Source organism: Urocitellus parryii, chromosome 10 (genome assembly GCF_045843805.1).
Source record: "Urocitellus parryii isolate mUroPar1 chromosome 10, mUroPar1.hap1, whole genome shotgun sequence".
NCBI lineage: Eukaryota > Metazoa > Chordata > Mammalia > Rodentia > Sciuridae > Urocitellus > Urocitellus parryii.
Window position 1 is genome coordinate 140,870,136 of NC_135540.1, and position 16,016 is coordinate 140,886,151.

General features: G+C 53.7%; 1 protein-coding gene across 2 annotated transcripts in view; it reads right to left on the reverse strand.

Annotated features, from left to right (window-relative positions):
* Positions 1 to 15,662, reverse strand: part of Ppp2r2c (protein phosphatase 2 regulatory subunit Bgamma) — a 99,002-nt gene extending 83,340 nt beyond the window's left edge. Inside the window, exon 1 of one of the 2 annotated variants that reach the window (XM_026395252.2) lies at positions 15,463 to 15,662. In XM_026395252.2, the coding sequence (XP_026251037.1) occupies positions 15,463 to 15,532 (70 nt within the window). In that variant the 5' untranslated portion in view covers positions 15,533 to 15,662. The other variant, XM_026395253.2, reaches the window with a different exon arrangement.
* Between the last annotated feature and the right edge of the window lie 354 nt (positions 15,663 to 16,016).

The window sequence follows — 16,016 nt, forward strand, 5'->3', positions numbered from 1 at the left end:
CTTTCACCAGGACACGGCACCCTGGAGAGGAGGACTTGAGGGAAGGGGACCAGGCAAACGGACCTCCACGAGGATGCTCATCCCGTCTAAGTCTGCTCACCAGAAGCCAGAAGCCTGGGACACGGGAGTCCTACAGGAGGGGAGAAGCCCTCCCTGTCCTCCCGCCCCACCCACCGCATCTGCCCCTGCAGGCCACGCTGCCCTGTTGATCAAGACCTGGACAGGAGGCTCAGCCTGCCTTCCCCTGGCGCCCCCAGCCCAGCAGCCCCGCTCTGCCTCCTTGCCCCGCAGCTCCAGGTGCCTCACTGGGGTCTCCCAGCCTCTGCTACAAGTGCCCACACGCCCTCCTGTCCCTCATGGCCCCTCTCCAAGTTCCCAGGACCTCTGGTCACTCTCAGTCTCCTCTTCTTTCCCTGCCTGGACTGACGGCACCATGCCACCTGGGATCTCCAAGACCTGCCGGTAGACAGGAACCACCCGCTGACCTTCCTCTGAGCCTGCTCATGAGGTCCTTCTTGCCGGGGACACCCTGCTCCCTGCTCCCCATTGGCTGGGCAGCACTGGCTGCTCCTCAGCCACTGTCACAGTTTTAGTGTCTCTGACCTGCCCCAGGCTGGATGGGCCACAGCACCCCTGCTCATCATACTGCGTTAGGACCACGGTCAGTCACAGAGGGTCTCTTCCTGCACCCCATCCTCACCCCGGCCACACACAACACTAGCTGATGCATGGTTCCCTAAGTGACCACCGAATGAGTAATCATCTCTGTGTGGTGGAATACTACACAGCCAGAAAATCATTGATGGTGTGTCAGATGTTTTAAATGATACAAAACTATTTATATTGCAATCTGGGGGCAGTTACAAAATGTGAGCAATGTTTCTGGGACAATGAAATCGGGATGCTACCCTTCTGCATTGTCAGGCATTTCTGTACTGACATAAAATAGAGAAATGTGACTAAAATCGTCTCACAAGGAGCACCTTAACAGACATCCAACTTAGCTCCTGAGTTCGATGACCTGGGACACAGGATGAATTACGTGTTCACCAAAGCTTTAGTGAAGGGTCTTACTGCTCTTCGGGGCTGTGTAATATGACGGTTGTTTTAGTGCCTTTCGCACTGAGAGCTGGTACAGGGACCACTCTGACTCGGCCTCTGCCTCCATCAGTTCTGTCCACGAGGGGCTGTTCCAAAGCCAACAGCCGGGCCCAGGTCTACACACTGACCAGAGATGGGGCAGCTGAGTCCCCCACAGCGATCGTGGGCCACCTAACCATGTCCACAGCAAGGGACTTGATGATGTGACGCTCTGAGCTGCGGCCTCAGTAGGGAGAGACGGCAGCCTCCTGGGTTTGGGCATCACTGTAGCCTCCTGCTCCGACAGGCGACATATGCAGCAGCGAACACTGCTCCTCTGGAATGCAGGCGCTAGGTCTGGACGTGGGGTGTCCTCCAAGAGCTCCTGTATGAGACCACGCAGGGCTTTTCAGAGGTGGGGACTGTGGGGGGTAACCTCATGGTGGATTAATCCACTCATGGATTTTTTTTTTAAATATTTATTTTTTTTTAGTTTTCGGTGGGCACAACATCTTTGTTGGTATGTGGTGTTGAGGATCGAACCCGGGCCGCACGCATGCCAGGCGAGCGCGCTACCGCTTGAGCCACATCCCCAGCCCCTCCACTCATGGATTAATGGGTGGTGCTGGGCAGGTGGAGTGTGGCTGGAGGAGGTGGGTCCCTGGGGACATAAACTCTGGGGTTTACGTCCCGGGTGAGCAGAGCTCTCTCTGCTTCCTGTTGCTGTGTCCTGACTGTCTCCCTCCACCACGCCCTTCCACCACCACGGCCTCGGCTCAGGCCTCCGCTGACCAAGGACTGAACTTCGGGAACATGACCAGTAACTTTCCCTCCTATGTGCTGTTCTTGTCATGTCTTTTGGTCACAGCAACAAAAAAAGCTGACTAAAACAGAGGGCAAGCGGTTTGTCCTCCGTCTGGAAGTGTAGGACAGTAAAAGTCACCTGCAACGCAGCCGGAACAGCTCGAAGCCATGTCAACAATCAATGAAGAAATTTACAGTCGTCCTGCGTCCTCTAAAACGTTTTCTGAAGACATTAAAAACCCTCTTACCGACTGTTATAAATGCACAGGGAAATTAAAAACGAGAAATGGTGTTTATTCAGGACACTGCAATTCAAAACGCCAGGGAGAGGAAGAAATCCAGTGCTTCTGCCTTTACAAGACTCCAGGCAGGCAGAGAAGGCCCTCCCTGTGCCTCCGGGTGCCGCTAAGTTGGATCAGCGTCCTAAGCTGTGTCCCCTGTGCTTTGGACATCGGGCCACATCTTCCAGCGGTCCTTGAACTCAGTGAGTCTTCCTGGCTGCTCCCTCCAGGGCACCTCCACCCTCTGGGGTACAACGGCTCTCCTCACATTCGAGGGCTAGTCCCTGTCTCACAGTTCCTCTGGCTGCAGATGAGCCTCAAGAAGGACAGAAACTTCGGCGTTCCCAGGAGCAGTGACTTCTTCTGGACTTCCACTTACATTCAGTTACGAGTCCTCCTCCAGAGTCCTCACTTTTATGTTCCTTGTGGGTTTATTTTGTTTTATTTTTTGCAATGCCAGGAATCCACCCAGGACCCTCATGCATGCCAGGCTAGCGCTCTACCCCTGAGCTACAAGCCCCACCCCAGCATTATCTCTTCCTGTCTTTGCTGAATGCCATCCTCATTGGCCAATTCCTCCTCTCAATTGTCCGTATTTGTGTGTTTATCACTGGGAATGTCTTAGTCCATCTGTGCTGCTATAACAAAACACCATAGCTGGGGTGACTTGTAAAAAACATGCTCATTTCTCACAGGTCTGGAGGCCGAAGTCCAAGGTCAAGGCAAGGCAGAGTCCCTGTCTGGTGACAACTGCTTTCTGGTTACAGTCGGTGTCTTTTCCACTGGATCCTCATGTGGCAAGGGAGAGAAGAGCTCTTTGGGGCATGAATCCCGCTCACCAGGGCTCCACCCTTACAACATAATCACCTCCCAAAGGCCCCCCCACCCACATGCACTCTCACAGCGGGGTCAAGGTTTCAACACGAACTGTAGGGGACACAAGTCTTCCATCCATTGTAGGGAGACAAGGAAGCAACACAGCTACATGTTTGCTGCCTGTGGATGAATGAACACCTGTCGAGACCCTTGGCCACAGAAGTGATCTGCTCATGTATCACCACATGCATCTGTTCTTTCTTTGGTGACATGGGGACTGCGGAGCGAGCAGTAGGGGTGGTGCTCTCTGCCGTGACCCGCCGCCTGCCTTGCTAAGTGAAATCCCAGAGGTGCTGCTGGGGTCAGCAATACCTAACTGACCACGGCAACCAACGTCAACACATCCTGGAGCCGCTCAAACTGAAGTTGGCTGCCCTCAGAGAGTTTGGCCAGGGGAAGGCAGGGCACTTGGTGAAACCCCACCTGCACTGCTCTGAGACTGGATGTGAAGAGGTGTCATCTGTTGGCTCACTCGGTCATCCAGCCATTCACTGGGCATCTGCTGGGTGTCGGGCTGAGCTAGGTATGGAGGAAGATGACAGGACCAAGAAGACATAATGTCTGCTGACTTGGTGGGGACAACACCGGCCCCAGCAGGAGCCAGAGGCAGGTCTGGGGGTTCAACGTGGGGAAGGCCTGAGGTTCGGTATCTATTGCTGTGTAACAGCACCTTGAATAAAATGACTCCCAGCAGAAACCACTTACTGTTTTGTTCATGAATCTGCCATCTGGCTGGGTTTGCAGGGGCACTTCTGCAGGATCCATCTTTAAGATGGCCTTGGCTAGCAGGGTGGCACTGGCTGTTGGCTGACAGCTCTCCACAAACTGTTTGGGCTTCCTCACAATGTGGTGGCTGGCTTCCAAGACCAAGTGTCCCCCAAAGAGTAAGGCCTGGTCCTGTGTTGGCCTGTTAATGGCCTGACCTCCAAAGCCACACAGTGTCACCTCCGCCATATTCCAGCAGTTCTTCTCATGACTGAGGAATGCACAGATCCATTCTCAGCAGACAGCAGAGTTTTGAACCATAAAATCACATAAAATTAAACACCACCAGAGGTGAACAACAAACCAAGGGGCCACCTCTGTGACAGAGATGACCAAGGATGTAGAAAAACAAGCAAAGAAAGTGGAAAACTTACAACCAAATGAATACCATGGCCAACAAGCGTAAGTGAGGCAGCTGAACCTCACTGAAAGATGATTCAGAAGCACACAGCTTGCCGGGAGTGACAGCACACAGCTACCCGAGAATCCCAGAAACTCGAGAGTCTGAGGCAGGAGGATCACAGGTTTGAGCAACTTAGCACCGTCTTAAAGTAATAAAATAAAATAAAAAGGGTTGGGGTGGAGCTCAGTTGTGGAGTGCCTGCCTAGTTTGTGTGAGGCTCTGGGTCCGATTCCCAGTAGTGGAGGGAGAGAAAAGAACGCAAGGACCTGAAGAAACACTTCTCAGAAGATGATGTTCAATCAATCAACAAATACATGAAAAAATATTCATCATCACTAGCTATTAGAGAAATTCAAATTAAAACCACTCTAAGATTTCATCTCACTCCAGTCAGAATTGCAGCTATTATGCATACAAACAACAATAAGTGTTGGCGAGGATGTGGGGAAAAGGCACACTCATACACTGCTGGTGGGACTGCAAAATGATGCAGCCAATATGGAAAGCAGTGTGGAGATTTCTTAGAAAATTGGGAATGGAACCACTATTTGACTCAGCTATCCCTCTCCTCGGTCTATACCCAAAGGACTTAAAAACAGCATACTACAGGGACACAGCCACATCAATGTTTATAGCAGCACAATTCACAATAACTAAACTATGGAACCAACCTAGATGCCCTTCAATAGATGAATGGATTAAAAATGTGCTATATATACCCAATGGAATATTACTCAGCAATAAAAGAGAATAAAATCATGGCATTTGCAGGTAAATGGATGGAGTTAGAGAAGGTAATGCTAAGTGAAGTTGGCGAATCCCAAAAAAACAAATGCCAAATGTTCTTTGATACAAGGAGGCTCATTCATAGTGGGGCAGGGAGGGGGAGCATGGGAGGAATAGACGAACTCTAGATAGGGCAGAGGGGTTGGAGGGGAAGGGAGGGGGCATGGGGTTATTAATGATGGTGGAATATGATGATCATTATTATCCAAAGTACATGTATGAAGACATGAATTGGTGTGAATATACTATGTATACAAGCAGAGATATGAAAAATTGTGCTCTATATGTGTAATAAGAATTGTAATGCTTTCTGCTGTCATATACAAATTTTAAAATTTACATGAAAATAAATAAATAAGAAAAGAATGCAGCTTATTTTACTGTTTTATGGGCAAATCTGAATCCAGCAAGGCTCTGGGGAAAGGTTCAGACACTGCCGGCTTGGGGCACGGGGAGAAGCTGGTGTCAGTTGAGGATCCTCTAAAAAAACAAACCTTTAAGAGCAGCAATTCCACTTCCCGTGGAGGGAGCCAAAGATGTACAGTCAAAGACGCCCTTCACAGACCAGCCATGACCTCGAGCAGACAGACACTTCCTCAACCCACCATCGTGGAAGTGACTTAAATGCCTATGAGGTGCACTCCACAGTGATGATGGGGTCCCTCGAATTCATTTGTTGAAGCCCTAACCCGCAGGACCTCAGAATGTGCCCATATTTGAAGATATGGACTTTAAACGGGCCATGAAGGTAAAATAGGCTTGCCTGAGTGGGACCTAATCCAACATAGCTGGTGTCCTTGGAAGGACACAGATACAGAAGGAAGACCATGAGGACCCAGGGAGAAGACGCCATCTGCAAGCCAAGGAGAGAGGTCTCAGGAGGAACCAACCTTGCCAACACCTTGATCTTGGATTCTCAGTGTCTGGAACTGTGAGCTAATAAACCTCTGCTGTCTGAGGCCTCTGTTTTCTGGTACTTTTTAATGACGGCGAGCAGCCTAGGACAAGGGGCTCTGCGTTTTATAACCTGGAAACTATCCATAAGTGTTGTTAAGGGAAATTTTAAAGGAGTGCAAAATAGGATGAGCACACAGTACGTGTCTAAACAATATTTTTGTGAAGGAGTCAATGTAGAAATGGATAGATAGCAGGTAGATAGGCTGTCTGCACCTAGGCAAATAAAAATAAGCCAAATATTTTCAGTGGTAGGATTTTCTTTTTCACCTTTTCTCTATATATATTTTCTGGACTTCCTACAATGAGTGCATTTATTTGTGTGTGTGTGTGTGTGGTAAAACAATAAGCCAATACAAATCACACTACTTTCAATGAGGTGGAGAGAATGTCCTGTGTGTTCCACGATGTCGACAGGATGAAATCCAAATTCCTTACAGTGCTTCCTCCCTCCCAGCTCCCCTCCTCTCCTCCTCTGAGCACCCCTCCCTCACACACCCTCAAGGCTTCACAGGCCCACAGGGTCCCCAGGAAGGACGCCCTCTCCAGAGGTGCCCGCCTTGACCCCCTGAGACCAATTCCCACTACTCCTTTCCTAGCTGACCTGCTGGGCTCAACTCATTGGCTTTCAGGATTCAGATCAGTCATCACCTCTCCCAGGAAGGCGTCCCTGAACCCCATAGCCAACGTGCAACTCTCCACTCTGGTCCCTGTACCAGGGGACACTCGAGGGTCAGGGGTTGAATCAGGGTGTCTTCCCTGCAAGATTCTCAGCAGGATTCTTTTAGACCAAAAAGTGACAGTTTGTTCTGCTGGGTCAGGTGGCAAAGATGACTAGCTGTCCACAAGGATCATCTGTTCCATCTGTAGAGCTGCCCCTGGGAGCCCAGCCAGGGACGGCATTTCCCAGCTTCCCTTGCAGCTGGGCAGGCGGTGTGACTAGCTCCAGCCAATGGCATTGGAGGGAGGCCCCAGGAGGCTCTTCAGGGCCAAAGTGTCTAAGAAGGGAGGGCACCTTCTCCACTCTCTCCCAAGGAACAGAGAGGGCAAGGGAGCTGACAGGTGGGAGGGCCCCCGGCCACTCTGTGGACAAGTCTGCCCACCAACTGGGACCAGCCGCGGTGGATGGTAAAGACTTCGCTGGCATCAAGCCACCAACTCCTGGGTTTCCCCACAGCAGGTGCTCACCAGCAGCTGGAACAAACTGTCCTCCGCAGCCACCTCTCCTCTGGGGAAGCTCACAGGGCACATGCAGGCCAGTCCAGCCCCCCCGGTCTCCCAGCCAAGCAGGAGCGGGAGCGGCCGGCAGGGGCTCCAGGTCTCACGGCCACATCCTCAGCTCCGAAGAAAGACAACCTGCCTCTGGCGTGTCAGCCCCGAGCTCATCCTCGGGTCATCTCACCAACACAAGCTGCCACTCTGAGAGGAAGGCCGGCCTCCCCCACCCCACCCAGGTGCGGCCCAGCGGGGCAGGGAGGGGTCCAGGGTAGGGGGGCCGCCCCGGGCCTGTTCCCCAGGAGGGAAGCAGTCACCATCAGCCTCCAAGACCCTTGGGGCCTGGGTCAGGGCAGTGGAGGTAGCACTGTCCTCCTCAGAACATAAGGAGGAATGTCACCTGCAAGTCACTGGTCTGAAAATGGGACAGAGAAGTGACAGGTCTCGACCAGAAAAAACTCAAGAGGAAGGAGAACCACAGGCAGGGCAGGGCCAGATCCTGGGTCACAACAGCTCACAGTAAGAGGGCTGTTGGGACAAGCAGGGGCATTGGTGCAACGGACCAGAGTCCAGATCACGAGGAGTCAGCACCCACTCATTCTGTGAGGCGAGTGAATGGGGTTTGGCTGCGTAAGAAAAGAGAAGGGCCTCCTGTTCAGGAATGCCTGGTGGCATGAGGTAATGAGCCCGGCTTACATTTGCTTAAAAATTCTCCAGCCAAATGCAGGAAGTACAGAAAAATCTTGATAGCAGCGGAGTTAATAGCAATCTAGAGTATTATTTTTCTCTACTTTTACGTATGTGAAAAGTTTCGTGAAATAATTTTTTGGGTTTTTTTTTTTATTCAAAAGTTAATAATAAAAGTAGCTCCCTTTCCTTCCAATTCCAGTGTGGTGTGTACATTATTTCATTTAATCCTGGCTGAAAGCCTAGGTAGTTGGCCATTCTCTCCGCTTGGGAGAAGAGGAAACTGGCTCAGAGGCTGAAGAAGCTGCCAGAAGAACACAGCTGTGCCGAAGCCGAGCTCCACAGGGACTGGCGGGGAACTGGGAAGCCAGGCTGACCCCAGGGTCCTTCAGGCCTGCAGTTGGAGATCCGGTCCCTGCTTGGGGCAGCCCACACTCCCCAGCCAGAGCCTGTGGACAGCCTTTGTTCTGCATCAATGGGTCATTTAGGGCAGGATCTAGAAGACAATGGCCCCCACTGTGCAAGGCTCCTGGGCAGCACAGCAACCCCCTGTGCCCTGCTCCCTGGGACTGCATGGCAGGCAACTGGCTCCTGGAAACAGGACAGGAAGGAGCTCAGACGCTGTCGGGGTGAGCATCAGGCACTCCACCAGGCTGTTCCAACTGCCTGGAAGGCACTAGAAGGCTGTATCCTAACACCATCACTCTAAACCTGGGGACTGCCACGTACCCTCCAGCCCCTGAACCTCCTGTCTCCTGTAGACCACCACCCACGGCCCACCACCACACACCTGTGCGCTGGAGAGGAACTCCCCCCATGAGCCTGAGACCGAGCCAGGCAGACTGGGTTCAAATCCTCAAACCCTCTAAACACAGTGCATAATCAGAACTGAGCAGGCCACTTGCCCCTGTCCTGTTGTCCCAGCTACTCAGTGTGGGGTAAGGACTGCAGGTTCCGCAGGCAGATGACCCAGCGCTGTCATTTTACAAACCATGTGAGACTAGGTAAGTACCCACACCTCAGATATAATGGGGTACACAGACTATGTATTCAATAAATGGTTACTCATAATAATGGCTGTTAGGTTTCCATTATCATCATTTAATCCTAAGTCCACATGGGCCATCATTCCTGAGGGCTGACCAGCGAGTTCTGTCTTTGCAGGGCTCGATGGGGTACTATGGGGCTACAGAGTCCTCCTACCACATCAGATCCGCCTGACCCATCACTGATGCCCCAGTCCCCTGGAAAGAAGGACTCCACAGCCCTCCCGCTTCTCTTCCTGCTCTTCGGCCACTCAGACTCTGTCCCTGTTCCAATGTCTCATTATTGGTCCCCTAGATGCTGACGAACCTTGGAGCTGCAGCTCTCATCTCCCCCACCCCTCTCTCCCCAATCCAGCAACATGGCCTCTTCTGTGCCTTGCAGAGAGTGGGCACTCCATTAATATTTGTTGAATGACTGAGTGAAGGTCATGGCCTAGCTCGTCAACTTGGTGCATCTCACATATAACACGACCCTGGAACATGAGGGAAGTCGGTAAACGTGTGTCGAACAAAAAGCCTCATTGGTATTCAGACATAGATTAAAACAAATCTTTTTCATCTATGATATTTGCAAAGGTCAAACAAATTAGACTATCTAATGCTGCTCAGCTTGCAGCAAAACACGGAAACTTTCTGGAGAATAATTTGTCAGTCTGTATCAAACATTAAAAATGTTTGTGATGTTTACATAAAATTACACTTATAGGACTTGCTCTGAAAAACACCATTCCAAAGTTAGGGGAAGGGATAGAGCAGGAAATTCTGTAAAAGGACAAAAAGCAACCTAAACATCCAACAATAAGGAGTGAAATTTGAACTACAGCACATCTATACAGCAACAGTACACAGCCAATAAAATGAGGGTCAACCTGCACTGGGGCGGGGCTGAGGTCACAGTTACCCACCTCTCCTAGGACTTGAGAATATATAATATGCTAATATGCACAAATCTGGACGAAAAACATGAACCAGGGACCCTGCATGGATAGCACGTTTAAGTCTAGACTCCCAAGTTAAAGGACCAGCGGCCTTTGGGATGGCGGGGTCCAGGAGGCGGCAACCTCCAAAGCCAACCCGGCCCAGGAGAGAAAAGCTACTCAATGGATAACAGGCTCTCTCACCGTTTTCACCAATCACAAAAGCCAAGGTGAAGGGCGTGGCCAGGGACCCCACCTCTCCCGAGTTTCAGCAAAGAGGCACAAGGGTATCATGAGTAGGGCCCTGGAAAAGAGAAAATGCGGGATCCTTCTGCCAAAAAGCATGAGACCTCACTGACTGGGCTAAAATACAGTTTTTTCATCTCTTCCATATCTGTTAGGATGTTATTTATTTCCAGTTTAAGTCAATCGAAATAAAGACAAAGTAAAAGTTTATATTTTAGAATGATTTTTATTGCCCATCATCTTGTCATGCAATTTCAATTTAAATGCTAGAGCATTTACCCAGAACGTGAAATCACTGAGAGGCACAATTAGTATTTTGCACATGCGCGTTGTTCTTTCCAGAGCAGAGGCAAGTCCTCTGAGAAATAACTGTTGTATTGGCTCCTTGATACCTGCGGTCGAGCAACACTCTACCCCACTCAGCCGACAGTAGGGAAGGACCCAAAGAAGGAGGGTGGAATCAGCCAGTCCATATGTGGATTTTGAAACATCAAAGCCTGGCTCTCCCTGATGGCCCCCTAGGCTGTAGGTCCAGCACCAACTAATTCCCTCCCTGCCTAGCCTGTTTCCCACAGGTTGGGGTAGGATTTGGGCCAGCCCACTTGATGACAGTTCTGAGGACTAGCCTGGACATTGTCATTTATGTACAGCGCTTATGAGGGCAGCCTGTGCTATGAGTCCTGGGCTGGGCATGCTTGGTATACCCAGCCATTTAACGCAGGGGGCTATGGGCCAGGGAGATCAGAGAGATGTGAAAACTCCAAACAATGGCAGGTCCCTCATTTGCAAAGATAGGCAACAACAAAGAAGAAACTGAGGCCTGGACAGACTGTGGCTAGCCAGAGACCACAGCTCAGAGCCAGACTCCACCAGACCCAGGTCGCCAAAATCAGGTCTTGTGGTCACACATCAGGTCACCACAATAGGACCCGGAAGGGGAAAACTGAACTTGGCAACCTTGACTTGGGTGCAGTAAGGGACAAAAGGACTCCTAAACAGGAAGTGAACAGAACCCTGGCTTTATGTAGAGTCCTCCTGGCTTTCCTGATACCAAGTCAGGGTTACGTGAGTCGGATGCTATTGGCTGCAAAGAATGGAGACTTGACTCAAAGGCGAAACAGGAAATGTACAGCTCATGCAACTGGATGCCCAGAGGTGAGGTGGACATCAGGCCTGGATGTCACCATGGTCCTGGGTCCTCTGTCACTCTCCACTTGGCCATCGACAATGCCATCTTAAGACTGCTCCCCACCAGGTGCCAACAGAGCTGCCAGCAACCACAGGATTTAATGTGCTCACCCCACAGAGGGACTGGCTTCTGCAGCCCCCTTTCCTTCCCACTCAGCCTCCAGAACTACCCCACATCCCCTCTGGAACAGTCACTGCCCAGGGGATGAGACTGCCCACCCTTAGACCTGTCAGACCCAGACATGGCCGCGGCCTCTTGCCAGGAACAGCACGTGTGCTGCCCAGAGGCAGAGACAGCATGCTGGGGAGTCGGCTGTGACATGACCACAAAGGTGAAACCCATCTCTCACAAGCAGCACCCTTTCCAGTGTGGCTGAGGGTGGACGGGAAACCATGGCCTCTAGGGAACAGCCCAGGACAAATGCCCACAGTGGAACCTGCCCACGAGCTGGGTTAGGGCAGGCCGGCGGCCCTTGCTCACCAGAGCCCCCTTAATTTCCTCCCTGGTAACTCAGGATAACAGACAACCTGAATGAGGTTAAGAAGACAGAGGCACTGCCCTTCCTCAGGTGTGAGCAGCAGGTGTCTGCAAGGGGTCGATGACTGAGATGCTCCAGGGAGGGGACACTGACTGTGGTCCCAGCCAAACACCGTGCTCCTGACATGCCTTACCTGCTGGGCACATGGGAGTCGCTGCTCCTCCTCAAAGTGACCCAGACCCACCAGGATCCACCTGTGAAGCCCCAGCTGAGCTCTTGTGTGGGAACCATGCTGCCTGACCAGAGCCAGGCCCAGCAGAGGACGTGCCTGGCACCTGGTGCCCAGAGAAGGAAGGGTGGGAGGGTTTGGCACCTCCAAACCCTTTCAGACCAGCCTAGAAACACCCAGGGAACTCACTCAAAGGCTGAGTATTGGGTTCTGCAGCAAGAGAGAGCACAGCCAGGAAGGGCCCTTTCTGGAAATATTCAGCTTTTGAGAAACATCTGAAAGAGACATCCCAGCATCCTCCTATCCCTGGGTCCCTTTCCCTAGGGCTCAGGTCTCTCCAATGTCCTCAGTGCTTCCACTTCACTGCTGGCCCTCATGCCCCCCAGTTCTCCGGGTCCTACACTCACACCTAATGATCACAATAACCCTCAATGCAGCTGAGCCTAGCCAAGAGTAAGCACAGAAACAAAAAACCCCACACAGTCCAATTCACACTGAGGTGTGAATGACTAACAAGACATAAACTCTTCTCAAGGTATTTAGGATTTCCCAAAGCTTAGAAACCCAGGCAGGACTCCCACTGGCAAAGATGACATTGAATTTGGGACTCAAAGGATGAGTGGGAGATAGTCAGGAGAAACGCAGGAGGTAGGCCTCCAGGAACTGCCAGAGCAAATACTGTGAGGTCAAAAGAAATTGGCATGTGAAGGAGCAGGAAGTCACCCACGCAGCGGGGCGTCCTGAAGGAGCGTGGACCGAGACACCGGTGGAACAGGAATGTGCACACCTGGTCTTTTTATTTTATTTACTTTTATTTTATTTATTTATTTTTATGTGATGCTGAGGATCGAACCTAGGCGAGGGCTCTACCGCTGAGCCACAGCCCCAGCCCCCCCACACCTGGTCTTTTGCAAACTGAGTCTCAGCATCCACTACTGGTTATGAAATTCTGGTGCCATTCATTAAATGATTCTGATAAGCTAAACACTACAGTAGGCACTTTCTACATTAGCATAGTCACCTCAATAATCTAGTCGGTGACAGAGATCATTTTATTTCTCTCTTTACAAAGTGAGAAAGCAAAGCAACTTGACCAAGGCAGCACAGGAGGTGAGGCATCAGAAGCAGAATTCCAACACAGGTCTGAAGGCTGACAAATCTACGCTCTACCAAATGCAGTCAGGATTCCACAGCATGAAAGTCCAGTTTCCTCTAAGGAGGTCACAATTCTCATCTAATTTTCTCTCAATCACTGTTACTGTTTCTTCTTGTGGACGGCAGGAAATCTGATCTAGCCCCTGCAAGGCCCTGGCACCTCAGCCCTGGGCACTATATATCCTGACATTCTGTCTGAGCCATGGACCAAGCCAAGCCTCAGTGTCCTCATCTAAAAAGTGAGATGAGGGTTATGTGAGACCTTGTGGGAGGCCCTAGCACAAAGTAGGTGCAGACCACACTTTGCCATTGACAATTTGGGGTTCCAAGGTGCTCCTTCCTCCCATCTCACCTGGGCCTCATAGGCAGGGTGGTCTTCTGCACTCTCATTTTACAGGTGGGGAAACTGACATGAGGTGGGAAGAACTCCCCTCAAGGTCACAGGGCTCCCTGCGAGAATACAGCCTGCACAAGGGAGTCTATGGGGGGCAGGGGGTGGTCCTAAGGCAGCGACTGCATACACAGGGGCTCAGGAATCATGTAAAAGGAAAAGGGACTCAAAAGCATGACTTCAGCTCCTACAGCTGAGAACCGGTGGAGTCATCAGAGAGAGAAGCCAGGGGGATGACAAGGAATTCATGCTGAAAATGTCCTATGAGCTGGGGCCGTGCAGTTGATGTTTAATTACAGCTCAGTCCTGCCTCCCATCCCATCGTCCCCAATATAAAGATGAGAAAACAGAGGCTTCCTCCAGGGAGCCAGACCGGAGCCAGATCCGCGCGGCAGAGGACCTGCCAAGATCCCCTTGCTCTAGAGCCAGGCCGCTCGGGCACCTGCCAGCAACCCGAGGCCTCCTTCAACCCTCTGCCGCTCCTCAGGCTGTGAGCGGAAAGCGCACCCCCAGCACACAGCGGATCCTGGCTCCACCTCACCCAGGCAAGCGACAAAGGGCCGCGTTCGGCTCCCGGGGCCTCCCGGAGCCCGGCCTGACAGCGCTGTCCCCCAGCGCGGCAGCCCTGCCTGCTTTCCCCACACCCACCCAGCGGCGAAGCATGACTCAGCGCTTCTCCTCTCCGAGCGGGGAACGCCACCCTCAGCAGCGGTCTGTCCGCCCAGGTTGCACACCCAGCCTCCGCCCCCGGGGTCAGGACGCCGAGCCCGCCTGGCCGTCCTCCGCTGCCTAGTCCCCGCAGGGCTCCGCTCCCTCTCGGCCTCATTTCCGGCGGAGCAGGCATTAGACACCGGCCGGAGGCTAGTCATCGCGCAGGGCCCACACAGGTTCCCCAGCTCCCGCACCGTGCGCACCAGTCCCGCGGGACGAAGCGCCCAGGGCCCTTCCCCAGGGTGCCCATTAAGAAGCCTCTTGCTAAAAACACACAAGCACTTCTGCAGCCTGCCCAGCAGCCCGCGGGGGAGATGCACCGCCCTACACTCGGGAAGGTCTCCAGCACGAGGGTCCCCGCGGGCGCAGCCCACTGTTACTCCACGGCCAGGTCTCCCTATCCTCCACCAGGGGTTCACTCCGCTGTCCCCTGGCTTCGCACTGGAGCTGTCCCACCGTTCTCTGGGCTAGGCAGAGCAGAGGGACCCAGGAAGTTACTGCCATGTAAGAGGGGCGCTGACCCTCTGGGTTCCACCAGCTTGGTGTGGGGGTTGGGCTGTAGGGCCAACTTAGGGGGTTTAAATGCAGGGTCTGTCTGGGGTAACCTGTGCCACTTGGGTGGTGGGAATCCTGAAGGTTGGGCCCCGCTACTCCTGTCTCAATATAACTCCCCAGGAATAAAACTCGAGTCCACATCTGCGCCTCCCTCCCAGGAAAGGACCCTGCCTCTGGGGGCAGGGAGAGGCCCGCGGCAGGCGAGCTTCTCCGAAGGGTCTGGCAATGGATTTTTCCTCTGGGCCCCTCTCCGTCTCCAAGGAGTGGGCAGCCTAGAAGATTCTGCGGGCTTTGGATAGGGCTGAAATGGCAAACACGGGGTTTTAAGCCATTACATTTCCCCGGGATTTCCGCATCACCTTAACCGCAGGCATGGCCTTAAAAAAAAAAAAAAAAAATGATGGCCACGGCAGATCAGGATGCTACCTGGCCAGGGGGTAAAGCTGCCTCCCGGAGGGCGGCGCGGAGGAGGGCGCTGGCCTCTCCCGGCACTGGGCAGCGGGGGGCCGGTGCCCTAGGGTTCCCTCCCTCCAGGCCCGGGTCAGGGTGAGGTGGGGTGAAGGTGGGGTGGGGTGGGGTGGGGTCGGGGGACACGACACACATCGCGCGGTCCAAACCTTCGGAGGGCATTCGGTGCGACGGCATCCCCACGCCGCGGCCGGCCGGAGGGGGTCTCAGACAACACGTACGTTACCTTCAGTCACATAGCTGTGGTCCCGCAGGAAGCTGTGGTTAATTTTCCGCGTGTCCGTGTCCTCGCCCATTGAAGGCCGTGCCCGGTGCCCTGGGCATGCCCCGCCGCCGCACACCGATGCAATCCGCAGAGGTCGCGCCGGGCGCGCGGGCCATACCGCCGCAGCCTAGCAGGGGCGCGGGCCGCCGGGGCCCCGGAGGGCGGGCATCTCGGCCGCGGGCGGCCGGGACCGGGCGGGGTGGCCGGGGCGGGCGCCGCGGTCAGGCGAGAGCGCGGCGGGCGGGCGGCGGCCGCGGGTTCGGGCTGGCCGGGGCCCGGGCGCGCATCCCGGCTGGCCTGTGCGCGCTGCGTCCGTGCGCCGGCGGCGGCGGCGGTGGCCTGGTGCCGGTGCGCCTGGCTGCGGCGGCGGCGGCGAGGGGACGCGCGCGGCGCTGCGCTGCGCTGCGCCGACCGAGCCGGGGCCGAGCCGGGCTGCGCGGGCTGGGGCGGCCGCCGCCGCCGCTGTCGCAGGCCCCTCCCTCGCGCCGCCCGCTCCTCCGCCCCTGCGGCCGCGC